General features: G+C 39.5%; 1 protein-coding gene across 7 annotated transcripts in view; it reads right to left on the reverse strand.

Moving 5' to 3' along the window:
* ANO3 (anoctamin 3) overlaps nucleotides 1–14,821 on the reverse strand; it is a 390,571-nt gene that overhangs the window by 143,464 nt on the left and 232,286 nt on the right. For all 7 annotated transcript variants that reach the window (XM_078853244.1, XM_073347804.2, XM_078853245.1 and 4 more), the window contains exon 3: nucleotides 13,900–13,971. In XM_078853244.1, the coding sequence (XP_078709370.1) occupies nucleotides 13,900–13,971 (72 nt within the window). The remainder of the gene's footprint in view (nucleotides 1–13,899; nucleotides 13,972–14,821) is intronic.

The following is a 14,821-nucleotide window of genomic DNA, read 5'->3' on the forward strand; positions in this document are numbered from 1 at the left end:
CTTGATGTAATGTATTAGATATAATTGTAAGGGGATGAGTTCAACCAACATTATCAGATTTCCATGCCACAGAATCTCTGATCAAAAATTATTTTTTCATAGGTTGAGTGATCTATGATGTAGATATGTTTGGTGGGTTATTGAATCATGTCCAAAGTTCCCTCAGAAGAGAATACAGTAGCGACTCTTATTCAGAGGTTTCAGATACCATTGACAATGTACGCAAGATTAGTCACCTGAATTGAAACATTCAATTCAGGATTAGTATTATTCATTCCAGTTTTCTGCAAATATGTATTTTTAAACGGAGAGATGTATTCTCCACCATTCGGTATTTTTTTCTTCTTCTTATAGGAAATTAATTTCTCTCTCATTCAATTAATGATTTTTCTTCATCATGCTCCATTAAATGGAATTTCCCTCCAAGTCCAAAGATAAATTAATTGTCTTGGGCCATTTCAGTTCAAATATGATCTTGAAAGTTCCCATCACAGCAGCATCCAGCTTCACCAGTAGAGAATGTCACCACAGAGAATAGTGAAATTTAAAAAAACCACTATTTTCAGTAGGTTTTGATTTTAAAACTTTGAAACCTTCTGTCATCTTTCTCCACCACAATTTAGACAATAAAATACAAAAGCAAATGCAATTTGGAATTTAAATGCAATTTGGAACTGCCAAAGGCCAAACAAAGAAGAGACATCCCTGGAATTTACGGTTAAAAAGTTTAATTGTCTGGGGATTCTTTTTTAAAAATTCAACCTATCCAAAAAAGCAGCAAAAGGAACTCTCAGTCCCAGATCGGATCACATGCTATGGAAGCATCTACCCTGAAATGATTATAAAGCGAAAAGAGGCTTTATTTGCCTGCAGCTTCAAGGAATGACCATCAGAATAGCCTGCTCCCTCACGCTCTCTCCCCACCTTGTAGGAAATTTACTGTTTATTTCATCCCCTTATTTCCCAATCATGACTTGCCAGAAGCTGTAACTATTAGTATCGATGTCATGGTTGACTTACATCTCTCAACTAGCCTTGCTCTTCTGGTTCTTAGAGAGCCACTGGTTGAAACCACCAAAAACTGGCCTGGTTCCAGACCACCATGTTCATGGAACTTGAGCATCTGGCTTAAAGCCAGGAACTTCAGACTAGGCTTCTTTGCAAACCTCAGACCACACCTCCAACACAACTTCCTCCTCTTTAGCAATAGTGTCTCCTGTCCCACAGCTATTTTGAGAGGAACATGGGACAGGGTAATGCCAGTGAAAGAGGTTTCCCCTCATATGTCTCAAAGAGTTTATATGCCTTGTTAGAGAATTTTTAATGTGCTTTCATTTTTTATTTGCTTTAATTCAGAAATGCAGCAAATGGATCAGATTCTCAGCTGCATAGTTCCATCTGCTTATGCAGTTTGACACCAGCTGAGAATCTGGTGCATTTAAATATACCAACTGAGCATGCACAGTTTAACACTTTTTCTTTACTTTAACATAATAGTAGAGATTCCACTTAAGACTTCATTACAGTAAGGCATGGCAAGAGAAGAATTATCTGAAAGAAGGTCTATGAAGACTTCATTTGAAGAAATGTAATATTTTAATGGCAAAATTATTTCAAACTACATTTGTGGCGGTGGGACAGGCAAGTTGCAATTCCCTAATTTAATGTAACATTTTGTTGGTAAAACAATTTCAATATCTATCCATTGAGGCACTTATGCTACTTTTTCCCTGTTATAATGTCCAATTCAAAACTGCCAAACAAATGCCAGACTGTGAAGGCCCTTCTTAAAAAAAAAAAAAAGGAACAAAAAAACTTCAATGGTGATACATTACAGTAAGTGAGAAAACTGAAAAAAACGTACAAACAACATCTGGGTGGTAAAAATGGCAGGTGCTATACAGAGTTGCTGCTAGGGTTTTTATAGTCCACAACAGCAGTGTATGGCAGAGGTTGTCTGCTCTCGTTCCACGCATCCCTTAAAAACTTGTAGCCTCTGAGCAAGCACTCAGCAAATGAGTCTTAGACAGAGTTTGTTATCTCGTTGGTATAAATCAGGAATAATCCACTGAATTCAGTCGGGACTTTGGACCAGAGTTCTAAGGACAGGATCATTATATTTATGTTCATATTGTTTGTTCTGGAAATGACCCCCTAAACATATTTCTTCCCTACACAGATTCTTTGGGCCCCTGAAAGTATAATGTGTGGTCTGCTCCTTCAGGCCTCTTCAGAGACAAAATACAGGAATCCATTATCACTGCTTTAAACAGCATATCCAGTCTCCCTTGTTTTGGGTGTTCATGTGAATTCCCAGAATATGGCCAAAAGAAAAGAAAGCAGAAAGGCTTAGGTTTTGATCCTTGAAACACATGTGCATATACTTAACTTTAATTTACTTTATTTTGAAGTTTATGAGATTATTCAGATGCTTAAAGTAAGAGCACATATGTTAATTGCTGAAAATAACATTATAATAACTGTCATTTTGTTCTTCTTAGTAGATGCCAATCTTGCAAACATAATTAGTGGGAAATCTTTATTTCCAATATAAAAAGTTACATGTTTTTGTTAAGTAACCACGTAAATTACATTGAGATTATTTTAATTGCTAAATCATTTTTGAACAGAAGTCACTTAGCAAGTTTTATTTAAAACTTCATTAGCCTTGATTGACTGTGTGAATATAGTACTCTAAACAGGGCTGGATTAACCTTTTGTGGGCCAAGAACCAAACATATTTGTGGGCCCCACTAGGGAATGAAGGGGCCAGGGGCAAGAGCACAGCGGGCAGGGTGGATTTGATTTAAAACATGATTTAAATCACTAGTCAGGAAGACTCAATTTAATCATAGTTTTCTACATAAAAGTGCATTCTTGTTGGTTGTTATAACCTTAATACATATTTTTTACAACTCAGAGATAGATGTAGGTTTCATTTTTAGAAGGCACACACTATACATTTTTAAAACAGTGATTTATTTTGAAAAAACTTTTCAGATGAGTTTTACAGCTATATCAGAAAATGAATGATTTTTTGGTTATTTCATTTACGAAGGATAATTGAAGCAGATATTTATGAAGTCATTGGAAGGTGAACTATATCCAATTCAACAGGTTAATCATTAATATTTGGTGGATTTTCTTGCCAGGCTGTATTATGAAGAGAACATCACCAGACAGACATTTAAATTGCTTTATTTAACTAAAACAACAACAACATTAAGTACCGGTATTCTGGATTTTTTTCTTCAACAGCAAACATAATATTTTAACAAAAAAGTATATGTTCCTTGCTTCTCATATTTATCTCCAAACTTCTTCTCCTTGTCCAGATTCTATTCCGCCCCCAACAATCTTCTATTCCTTGAACTTTTTGAAACTTTTCACTTTTAAAGAGAGGTAAGGGATTGATTCTGTGTACACAAATTTTCAGAGGGACAATAGAGCTGAGGTCTGTTATTTCTCACCTCTATATATTATTTATTTAAAAACATTTTTGCTGTTACAAGCATTTTACCTCTGGAGACACATATCCACAGTTTGAGAACTGCAAAACTAAGCATCTCTGATGGTATCTTCTAGACTGAGCACTGAGTCCCATTAGGTAGATAGAAAGATTAATTTAAATAATCTATACAGAAGCCTGTGGAACCCCATATGATTGGGTCCCTAATCCATGAACTATCAGAACTCATTTACAAAACTTTTCTTAAACATTATGTGAATATATTGTCTCATACTATAGAATTAGAATTTATAATCCCTATTCCATGATGAGATATAATGTATCTTAATTAAAACTATCTTTAGATAGGCTTTTTCCTCAAAAATCCAATATAAATTAAAAAAATCCATTTTGTTTTTTTTAAAACAAGTAATTGATTTTTATCCACCTTGACAGCGGGGCATGGCAGGGTGGGGGGAAGGATTGGTCCCCAGCTGGAGCAAGGCAGGGGCCACCGGCAAGGTGAGCACAGTGGGGCACGGGGGGAGGATTAGTCCCTTCTGACTGGAGTAAGGCAGGGGCTGGGGGCAAAAGCACAGTGGGGCAGGAGCAAGGGTTGGTCCCAGGAACAAAGGAGGGGCCGGGGTTAAACTGCAAGCACAGCAGGGCTGGGGAGGGGGTAAACAGGATCCTGCCCACTGCCCTTGCCCACATAGATCAGGTACCTACCTTCTCCCTGGTTCTAGCCCATTCTCTTTGTCTCTCCATGCACTGAGCAGGGCTGGGGTTGCAGGGTCTGGGAGGGAGTTAGGGTGTAGGAGCAGGCTGGGGGATGCAGTGCAGGGTCTGGCCAGGACCTAGAGTGTGGGAGGGGGCTCAGGGTTGGGGCAGGAGGTTAGGTTGTGGAGCGCTTACCTGGGGCAGCTCCCATTTGGTGCAAATGGTGCAGATGGGAATGTGGGGGGTGGGTGCAGGACTCCTGATTGGTGCTCAGGGTGGGGGTGGGGACGTGGAGGGGGTGCAGGAGTCAGGACTGTGGGCTGGGTGTGTGTGCGGGGGTGCAGGAGTCAGGACATGGAGGACTGGGTATGTGACGGGAGTGTAGGAGTCAGGGCAGAGGGCTGGGGGTGTGGGCTGGGTTGGGGGGGTGCTCCCAGTCCCCTGCCCTGAGTGACTCACGGCAGGGGGCTGGAGGGGGTATGCCCTGATTCCACCCCCATCCCCAAGGCCCTGCCCCCACCTCTTCTCCGCCTCTTCCCCTGAGCGGCAAGCGTGCTGCGGCTCCACTCCTTCCCCTCCCTCATGCGGGCGAACAGCTGTTCGGTGGCAGGGCAAGTGCTGGGGGAAAGAGGTGGGAGAGGAGGGAATTTGGCTGCCAGTGGAGCCTGCCCTGCTGCAGAAGGAGCTGGTGGGACCAAGCTTCTGCCCCCTGCCCACCGCTCTCTCCTGTGGAGAAGAGCGGAGTGGGCCGGCCGGGGCCCCTTTGGAGCATGGGACTGGTGCCAGTGTCACCATGGTAAATCCAGTACGGACTCTAAAGCCCCAAATGCAGTATGGTAGCCATGCAGGTGCATAAATAAGCTATTATGATAATTAATATCTGTAAATTATACTATTGCTGAGAGAAAACTTCTAATTGTACCAGTTAAATTTTTATAGTCCTGGGAAACTAAGCAACATGAAGAAAGCAAAAAAACCCAAAACACCAAAACAAAAAAGCAACCCCCCCCCCCACAAAAAAAAGTGTTTTTCAAAGAAAACCAAAGACGTTTTGATAATTTCAGCAAGCAAAAAAAGTGACATTTTTTACTTTTAAAGTTAGGATTAACTCATATTCCTATTGAAATCAATGGGACAAGGATTTGCCTTTAAATAAATTAGCTATCAAGAAATAAATACTAATACTAAATAAATACTAATAATTGTGTGTATACACACATACACACTTATTAGTATTTCAGAATGCTATACCTGGCAGATGGACCAGCACATGATATGCACTTGGCCCCACATTCCACACTCAGCAGCGAAAGTGATATAAAGGAGTTCCAGGCGTCACTCAAAAAGATGCTAGACTTCTTCTTCAGAATTGATTAGAAACTTAGGAGTCTGGTTAGTATATTGTTTTGTTTTGTCTTCTCAGTCACATAAAAATGTGACCAGTGATTTCAGTGCTTACACATCATCGAAGGCATCTAGCCTTTTAGCATAAGCAAACTCTAAATCTGTGAATGTGAATTTCACAATGAAGGAATGTAAGAGATTAAAAACTGTTGACCAGACTTTTTAATTCTAGGAATCCTTTGTCTGGTAATGCCTGAAAGTACTCAGTATATAATTTGGACACAGGTTTCTCCCCCCGCAGGGTCTGGCCATGTTAGTACAGTATGCGTCTTCTGGATATCTAGAGATAGGACACTAGATGGGGAGGGCATGTACTTTAAGCAAATTAAGAGAATTCTTTCCAAGATATCTGCCTGGTGGGTCTTGCCCACATGCTCAAGGTCTAACTAATTGCCATATTTGCAGTCAGGAAAAAAATTTCCTCTGGGTCAGATTGGTAGAGACCCTCGGGCGTTTTCACCTTCCTCTGCAGTATGGGGCACGGGTCACTTGCAGGTTTAAAGAAGTGTAAATAGTGAATTATCTGTAACTTGGAGTCTTTAAACCATGATTTGAGGACTTCAGTAACTCAGCCAGAGGTTAGGGGGTCTATTACAGGAGTGGGTGGGTGAGGTTCTGTTGCTTGCAATGTGCAGGAGGTCAGACTAGATGATCACAATTGTACCTTCTGACCTTAAAGTTTATGAGTCTATGGCTAAGGGAGCCATTTCACATCTTCTAATGCCTAAAATAACCCCCTCTGCACCTCTTGTATAAGAAAATATTGACATAATACTACTCCCATTTTTACATCTTACATAATGTTGCTAAAGTTTTTGACTCTTATCATGTAGAATACTGTATGGTTTTTGTTTGTTTTAAACAAGGCATAGCACACTGATAGGGAAATTTAATTTTAAAAACTGCCATTAAATAAGTAGTAGGGTGCTTCGAGGATTTTCTCATAACTTAACTCTATGCAATGACTTCAATCTATGAATTTAAGGCTGGTCCTATAGTTCAGTGGTTCTCAAACTGTGGGTGAGAAGAGTGCAGTCAGATACTTGTCTGAGTCTCTAGTGAGAGATGTTAAACAATGTCCCAGGCCATATAAAATACAGCAAGTTCACTTTATGTACAAGTCTTCTAATTTTCATTGACACAAAGTAACTGTGTGCAGCTATATGGTCCTAGTTACAAAAAAAAGTGAGGTCAGATTCTTTGTGTGACTCATTTAACTTCCTTTTTTGGAGGCTCTATTGAGGGCACTTTGCTGTGTCAAATAGTGTTCCATAAAATAAACCACTACTTGCACAAACACCTGGATGGAGAGTTCCAAATGTGCTCTGAGTCCTTAAACTTATGATAATTTGCTTTCCATGTGAGAATAAAACTTGATCTCTTCCAAATCCCCAGAATAATGTCGCAACTGGGGGCCGGGGGAAGAAGAGGACAGCTGAAGCAAATTCAGAGACTTCTGTGCTGTATTTTATCCAACTGTACTGCAAATGGTGATGTTGCTGGGTGATAAAATAGCTTCTAATTTAGTGTTCCATTGCATCTTCCACTCACCCAGTTCAGCAGGCATAGAGCTTTTGTACTGCTATAACTATATCAGAATATTTGAAATTAAGTGGCAGATTTCTGACACCTTTACTCATGTTGCATAGAATCTTAGGCTATGTCTACTCTACTACCCTAACAACAACATTGTAAGGTGTGCTGTGTGGCTGCTCTTTATCGCCAGAAGAGCGCCCTCCCAGTGACAAAATAAAGCCACCCTCAACAAAGGGTGGCAGCTTTGTTGCGGGAGCGTGGCTCCCATCAATGAAGGGCTAGCCACACCGTCACTTTTCATGACTAAAACTTTTGTCGTTCAGGGGTGTGTTTTTTTCACTCCCTGAGTGACAAGTGTTTTAATGGTGAAAGTGCGAGTATAGACAAAGCCTTAGTCCCAATGAGTAGAGTATTTCTTGATTAAAGTGCTACTTAAGATAAGAGTGGTAAAATTGGCTTCTAGATAAGCGATGAGACTCAGAGCTAGATTTAGGAACGTATTTAGGTGCCAAAGGATGCAGATAAGCATTAGTAGGATTTTCAAAAGCATCTAAGAAGATTAGGTGCCAAAGTGCTTTTGAAAATCCCACTAAGCACCTACTGACATCTATAGGTGCCTAAGTACAATCAGAAACAAGGCCCTCAATCTTTGAAAGAGTGCACATTAAATCTTTCAAGGGGGAAAAAAAAGCAAGCAGGCAGCATTAATGCCAATGTTCAGGACATCTGGGAAGTTGACTGGGGAGCAAAGTGTGCCATGTAACAAAGGTTTCCTTGCTTTGCAGTGCTCCAGTCCTGCCACTGTCCTTATGTTCTCAAATACAAAGGCGCTCCCAAGGAAAGCACAGAGAGAACAGTGAAGTTACTGTTTTTCCTTTTCTGTGTGGTTTGGTGCCTGTGCACCCTATTCTGTTCTCTTTGCTCCGCACCATGCAGTGGAGGAGAGCATTTGTCCTGTAGTGGTTATAACTGAAGGCAATGCATATAAATAAAGGGCAAAGTAGGAGTGGAAGTGGTTTAGTATTGAGGACAGAGCAGAGTGAACACAAAACTCTGTCGTCAGCTACATAAATAAAACAATTAAACTTTACTCATGTGTGCTGCAGTTTTTAGTGCAATGGTAAGACGCTTATTAAAACAAGCTATTTAACATTAATTTTTGCCAGCTCTCATCAGGAAAGTACAAAACATGTTATGTAATAACTACTGCTATCTAAATGCTACAGAGGCTGGGAAGAGGATATTTGGGTGACTATTTATGGAAATTCAGTATTACTTCAACTATCAGCATCCTTGCTTTGGAGCCAAAAGTCCCTAGTTGAAATCCCCAGAAGAGCAGATTCCAGCACAGATTCACAATTAAACTGAAAAATAATTCTTAAAAAGTTTCCCTTTAATTACTTAACTCCCATTAATGAATCCAGCTGCATGATCTTTAAAACGGAAAACAATTTCCTTTATAGAACTGTATGTATGTACAACCCTTCCTTGATTATCTCCCAGATTGACTATTTTACTTCACCCTTGTGCACTAGTATGCTTTTTTATCAAGCATTTCTACACCTTGTCTGAAATCCAAATATGTTATAATGCTTGATTATATGCGGACACTCTGAAGGACTCAATCAACAGATTAGTGTGGCTACATATCGAATATCTAGAACTAAAAAATTTCTTGTTTATGTGACTTTCTACATTTAGTTGACTCAGCTCACTGGGCATGGCTTATTTTCATTAAATTAAATTTTGCATTGCTTTGCACAATGCTTTGTGATACAAGACAAATGGGCCAGATCCTCGGCTGGTGTAAATCACTGTTAGCTTAACTGAAATCACGTTTGAGTTCACTTAATGAATATACCAATCAAATCCTGCTGAGGAACAAGCCCAATACAAAGTAAAAGGGTCTTATGGGGCATATCTTTATGGGGAAAAAAAAGATGGCAGAAGGTAACTAGAAGGCAATCCTAAACATATACTTCTTTCCCCAAACAAATACCCACAGAGGGTTTAATTTTCAAAGGTACTGTCATAAATATAAAGGGAAGGGTAACAACCTTCCTGTATACAGTACTGTAAAATCCATCCTGGCCAGAGGAGGCACAAAATCTTTTCACCTGTAAAGGGTTAAGAAGCTCAGGTAATCTGGCTGGCACCTGACCAAAAGGACCAATAAGGGGATAAGATACTTTCAAATCGGGGTAGGGTGTGGGGGGAAGGTTTTTGGTCTGTCAGTTCTGTGTGCTGACACAGATCAAAGAAGCAAGCAATCCAGCTCCATTAGAATTAGTAAGTACTAGCAAGGGAATGTGTTAGCTTATTTTTGTTTTGGCTTGTGATTTTCTCTGTGCTGAGATGAAGGTGTATTCCTGGTTTTCTTTTTGTAACTTTAAAGTTTGGCCCAGAGGGAAATCCTCTGTGTTTTTGAATCTGATTGCCCTGTAAGATTATCTTCCATTCTAATTTTACAGAGGTGCTTCTTTTACCCTTTTTCTTTATAATAAAGTTCTGTTTCTTTTAGAATCTGATTGGGGTTTTTTTTAGTGTCCTAAAAAACCCCCCAAGGTTGGTCTGTGCTCATCTTGTTCTTTCTCAAGCCTCCCCAGGAAAGGGGGTGTGAGAGCTTGGGGGTGATATTAGGGGGGAGTAGGAACTCCAGGTGGTCCTTTCCCTGAGTTTGTCTAAATCACTTGTTGGTGGCAGCATTACCTAATCTAAGGTACAAGGGAGAATTTGTGCCTTGGGGCGTTTTTAACCTAAGCTGGTAGAAATAAGCATGGGGGGGTCTCTCAGGAGGGTCCCCATGTCTGTACCCTAGAGTTAAGAGTGGGGAGGGAACCGTGACAGACGCAAACTGTAGTTAAGTACCCATTTCCCATTCTGAGTCAGTGGGTGCTTGAGCCCTGTTAGTATGACTTTGAAAATCTATCCCAGAATGTTTAATGCCGGAGTAGAGTTTTGTAATGGAATGACATCAGCATGTTCTTGCAACCTTCAACTTCCCTGTTTCTGATGTAATTGTTCTAGAGGAAATCTATACTTTCAATTTTGCTTATACTTTGTTTATTATGCAGCATTTTTTTTAAATATGTATTTATTCTTACAGTATATGAAAAATAAATACTACAGGAATGAGAATGCTTCCTTTCCTCGCTTTCTACAATTTCTTTTAGACTGTGCACAAAATTGTTCGCACACATATAAAAGACTGGTTTAATGCTCACATGATAACATCTCCTCAGACATCAGAGGGACTACCAGCTCACAGCTGGATGAGTTGCATCTATCACTCTAGTGGAAGATGGTAGTATTTTGAGTTCTCACAATCCTAGGTTTAATCCTCACCATTGATCAGTTTCCTGTGTGTTTGTGGCCAGTTTGCAAAATGTAACAATCCTCACACTTGCTAACTGCTGTACGGACCCCTTAGCTGTGAGTCGTCCTCCTCTTCAGAAAGAGATCACTGAAGGCTAGAAAAGGCCCCAGAGATGCTCTGAATAATCAAAAGCCAGGAACAATAGGATGAATGAGTAGCAGATTGAGGAGAAACAGTCCTAAAGTTTGAGGGTCAGACTAAAAGCTCTATGAGGAATGGAGAGGTTAGTCAGATCTCTAAGCTTATGCTCTGCAAGCTCCTGTCTCCTCCATTAACAGAAGGATCCTCAGACTCTGTATGCTGACTGTGAGGAGTAAGGGAAAATACCATGCCAGAGACCTAAAGATGAGGTACTTCATAACCCTGCCCTCAGTGTAGAAGCACCCCCAACCAGAAGGTTCCCTACACCTGCAATAAATGTAGGACCTTATCCAAAGCCCAGTGAAATCAATAGGAGAGTTTCCATTGACTCCAGGTGACCTTTGGATCAGAACCTTAATTCTTTGAGCTACCACTCAAAGAAAACACCACAGAGAAGGATACATCTTTTAAAAAAAGCAGCTATGATGCTGCCTAATTAAAAATTTACCACACTCACTTAATTTCAGCCCTATCTTTAGTGTTCTCATGGGGCAGTTGTAAGAGGTTCAGTGAGGAAATGAAGCACATTAATCAAGTGTATTATGCAAGCTACATCAAAATGTACTAGCACTGACTAAAGCATTTAACAGTGCTTTGTCATCCTCACTTGTTTAGAGAGCAACACTTTAAAAGCAAGATCCTTCTGCTTGCTGTTGTTCAGAATGAAAAGGAAAAATGGAGCCTGCAATCTTACTTCATGATAGGTAACTTAAAAGAGATCAGTAGGCAAACTGCATGTTAAAACTTATTAGTTACTTTAGTTTTTATTTTTAGTCACAAACTTTGGATTTATCTGGTGTCCTGTGGTAGAAATCAAGCTTTCTGATTTGTTTATTTTAAAATAATTTTCACTCTTTACATTTGGATTTTATTTTCCATTTATAACACTTTCTTCTTGCTTGAACAAAGCAAATACAACCTTCTACTCTCAGTTACATTGCTGTAAAGCCAAAGCAATTCCATGGAGTAACCCTGGATTTACTCCAGTGTAACTGAAGGCACATTTTAGTCCAGAGTGCGTGAGCAGTTCTGCTGAGCACATGTGCTGAATAGGCCGCATCTCACCTGTCATGCTCGGCAATATCACAACAATAACTTAAACCACAGCAACCAAGCCCCTTAATTCTTTCCACTAAGGGCTGGTCTGCACACAATTTTTGTACTAATTAAACTATATCTATATCTATTCCCCTCGGGCGGGTGCAGTTATACTGGTATAAAGGTGCTTACATTGGTATAGCATATTTTCATAAATTTAAATCAATATACTAAAAGCACTTTAAAATTATGTACAGACAAGCCATAAGAATCAACTTCTGAAGAAGCTGAGCAGGTGCTGGTTACCGAGTGGAGAGTACAGCAATCCAGAAGTTAAATAGCACAGACTGGGCAAGGACAGGGTGGGTCCCCAGTGGATGTTGGCTGCCCCATCCATCTCAGTGAGGTTTAAGCTCAGATGCTCAGTGATGACAAACGTCAACAGTGTTAACTATTTCATCCTTCATGTATAAATGCCAGAGGGGGTCTCAGATCAGCACAGTTCACTGGAAGTGACATCTTATTTTGATACCATAAAGTGGGTGGTATTGGGGAAATGCCACCATGTCTCTCCCCCCCACCCCCCCAAATCAAGAAGCAGCCAAGTTCCATGGGCATACTATTAAAACAAAATCAAACCATGAATTTTAAGCCAGAGTCATGATTTTGGAATATTTAGGGATAGCAATTCAGATTGCTAAACTGCCAAGGAGGCAACTACACTAATGAGCCAACACCCCCATTCTAATTTCCACTTGCTCCTTTCAACCACAAGGACCCACTTACCTTCCCAAATACTATATCCAGGGCAATGAGAGAAATCAATGCTGAAATATTTGGGTGATGAGAATTACAGAAATGCCTCTAATTGAAAACAAACAACAGGGGTGTGCATGCAGACTGACCTGTTGTGGGCGTATGAAACTGCTATTTTTAGTCATTATACGGAGTGTGACCAGCAACAGTTTTCATAATAGTTGCTTATGCTACATCCACAAAATACATGTGTTTGTGCTTGCACAGATAACTGCATGTGCACACAATTCAGATATTTGTGTGTACAACTTCCTATGTTGTGTACATCAATGCATAATTTTACACATTTACTATTTGTGTGTGCATGTACCCACTCATTTTGTAGGAGCACATACGATACTACTTTTAAAACGTGTCTAGGAGTGACTTTTCCCTGATATTCTTTGATCTTCAAAAAGATTTAAGTGACATCATTACTAGGACAAATATGCCCAAAACAACAATTTTCTGATATATATTTGCAAAACTGCAATAATTTTGTGTGTGTTTTCTCTAGAACATAAGTATCATTCTTTTCTTTAAAAAAAGTCCCTGCAGCATTCATGAGCCATCCTAAAACAACGTATCATTGCACGTGAACAAGAAAAATAAATAAATAGTAACAAGGAAACTAATTTAAGTTATAAACTTCCAAGAGGTCATATTATAAACTACAGTGATACAAAAAAGTTATTTTCATGTGTATGAAAAATATCTTCACAATATTTAAAAGTATCTGATAAGAGTATGGAAAAATCTATACATTTACATCTTACATTCTATTGCTTATTCTCTAGAAATTCCTTGAAAGTTTTTTCCAATTTGGCAAAGGACAAATTAATAGAGGCCCATTTAAAACATCAGAAGAGATGAGGGAAGTTAGGACTAGAAAGCTTTATGGAATTTCTATTAATTCTTTTGAGAGCTACATGAAACCATATAATCAATTCTATTCCCATCAGCAACTCTCTCATCTTGCTATCTTCTTACTGAAAATATTTCAAAGTTTTCCAAGAAACAAATTATAAATGTATGTTCATATATCCTGTGTGTCTGTGTTTCCTTGAAGAGTCAATATTTGTTATGTAATCTGTTATTTTGCAGATTTTATTTTTGCAAGATTGGTATCTACTTCCAACTCCAACCTACTCTGATATTATAATTAATATACTCTTTTGGGGTGAATGAAAGGAGGAAGTGTCAATGCACTTCGACTACAAACAGAAGTTGTCAACATGCATACATGAATTTTTAATAAACAAAAAAAGGCTATCCAACATTTTGAAAATAATCCTTGTGTGTTGTTTTAACTTATCAAGGTCTGCCTTTTCACACAAAAATTGGAAGTTCAGCTTCAAGAATGGAGGTTTCAACTGTGAGAGTTAAACAAGAAAAACAAGTTTTAAAAATAACAGCCGATTGAGATAACAAAGAAACTCACCTAAAAATGGATCACTGTATTCTGTATTAGACAACTTGAGTAAGTTGTTTTCCAGAGTCTCCATCACTTTAGCTGAAATAAATGCAAGTTTCTATCAATGTAATCTTTTTGTGTTGCAAACAACATAGAAACAATTTCTGGCAGCTACACACTCAGAATGGCCAAAGCAAGGCATTAAACATACTGATAAACTTTGTAGAGCATTTTCTGCTAGTGATAACAGAGCATCATTGAATTATCAGTGCCTGTGATTCTCTTTCTGCTGAAGCTTAAACTCATGTTAAAAAATATTCAGCTATCACCACATTTGGAGGAGAATCACTCACAGAGTTTGGTAATAAAAGCTGGTCAAATTCTTTATCTGATAGATTTTGCAATATTCTTCAAATGTAGTTAATTATTCAGTGAATAATTGTTGTAATTATTTGCCCAATTCTGCTGGTAACACTGTTTCACGTGGGCAGGGCACTATTACCTGTAAACTCCTGGGCTGTCTCGCCAGTCCAGGAATGACATCCCATATCAGAGCCTGTTTTAAGCCCTTGTCTCAGGCCTGAGTTTATTGGTTAAACAAAAATGAAGGCAAAAATACTGCAATGGGTAGTTCCTGTGCCCTACAAGGGCTCCAGCTCCCAGCAAAGGCTTTTCCCTTACCTCTCACTTGCCAGAACCATCCAGGTCCTTGCTCTGATCCCAGGAATCCTGCAATAGCCTATCTGCTCCCTGAAGTTCTCATTCCCCAGGCCATCTGCCTGCAAGTCAAATAGCTCGGCTCCTATAGTAGGGTGAAAGAACCGCCCTAGGTTCTTTCACCTACTATAGGTGGTCTCTACTCAACTGAGCTCTCACAAGCTTTTATAGTACCAGGTAGTCTTCAGGCTATCAAACTAACCCATAGGTCCACAGCCTCAGCTGAGAAGCA

This window comes from Lepidochelys kempii, chromosome 6 (genome assembly GCF_965140285.1).
Source record: "Lepidochelys kempii isolate rLepKem1 chromosome 6, rLepKem1.hap1, whole genome shotgun sequence".
NCBI classification, from domain to species: domain Eukaryota; kingdom Metazoa; phylum Chordata; order Testudines; family Cheloniidae; genus Lepidochelys; species Lepidochelys kempii.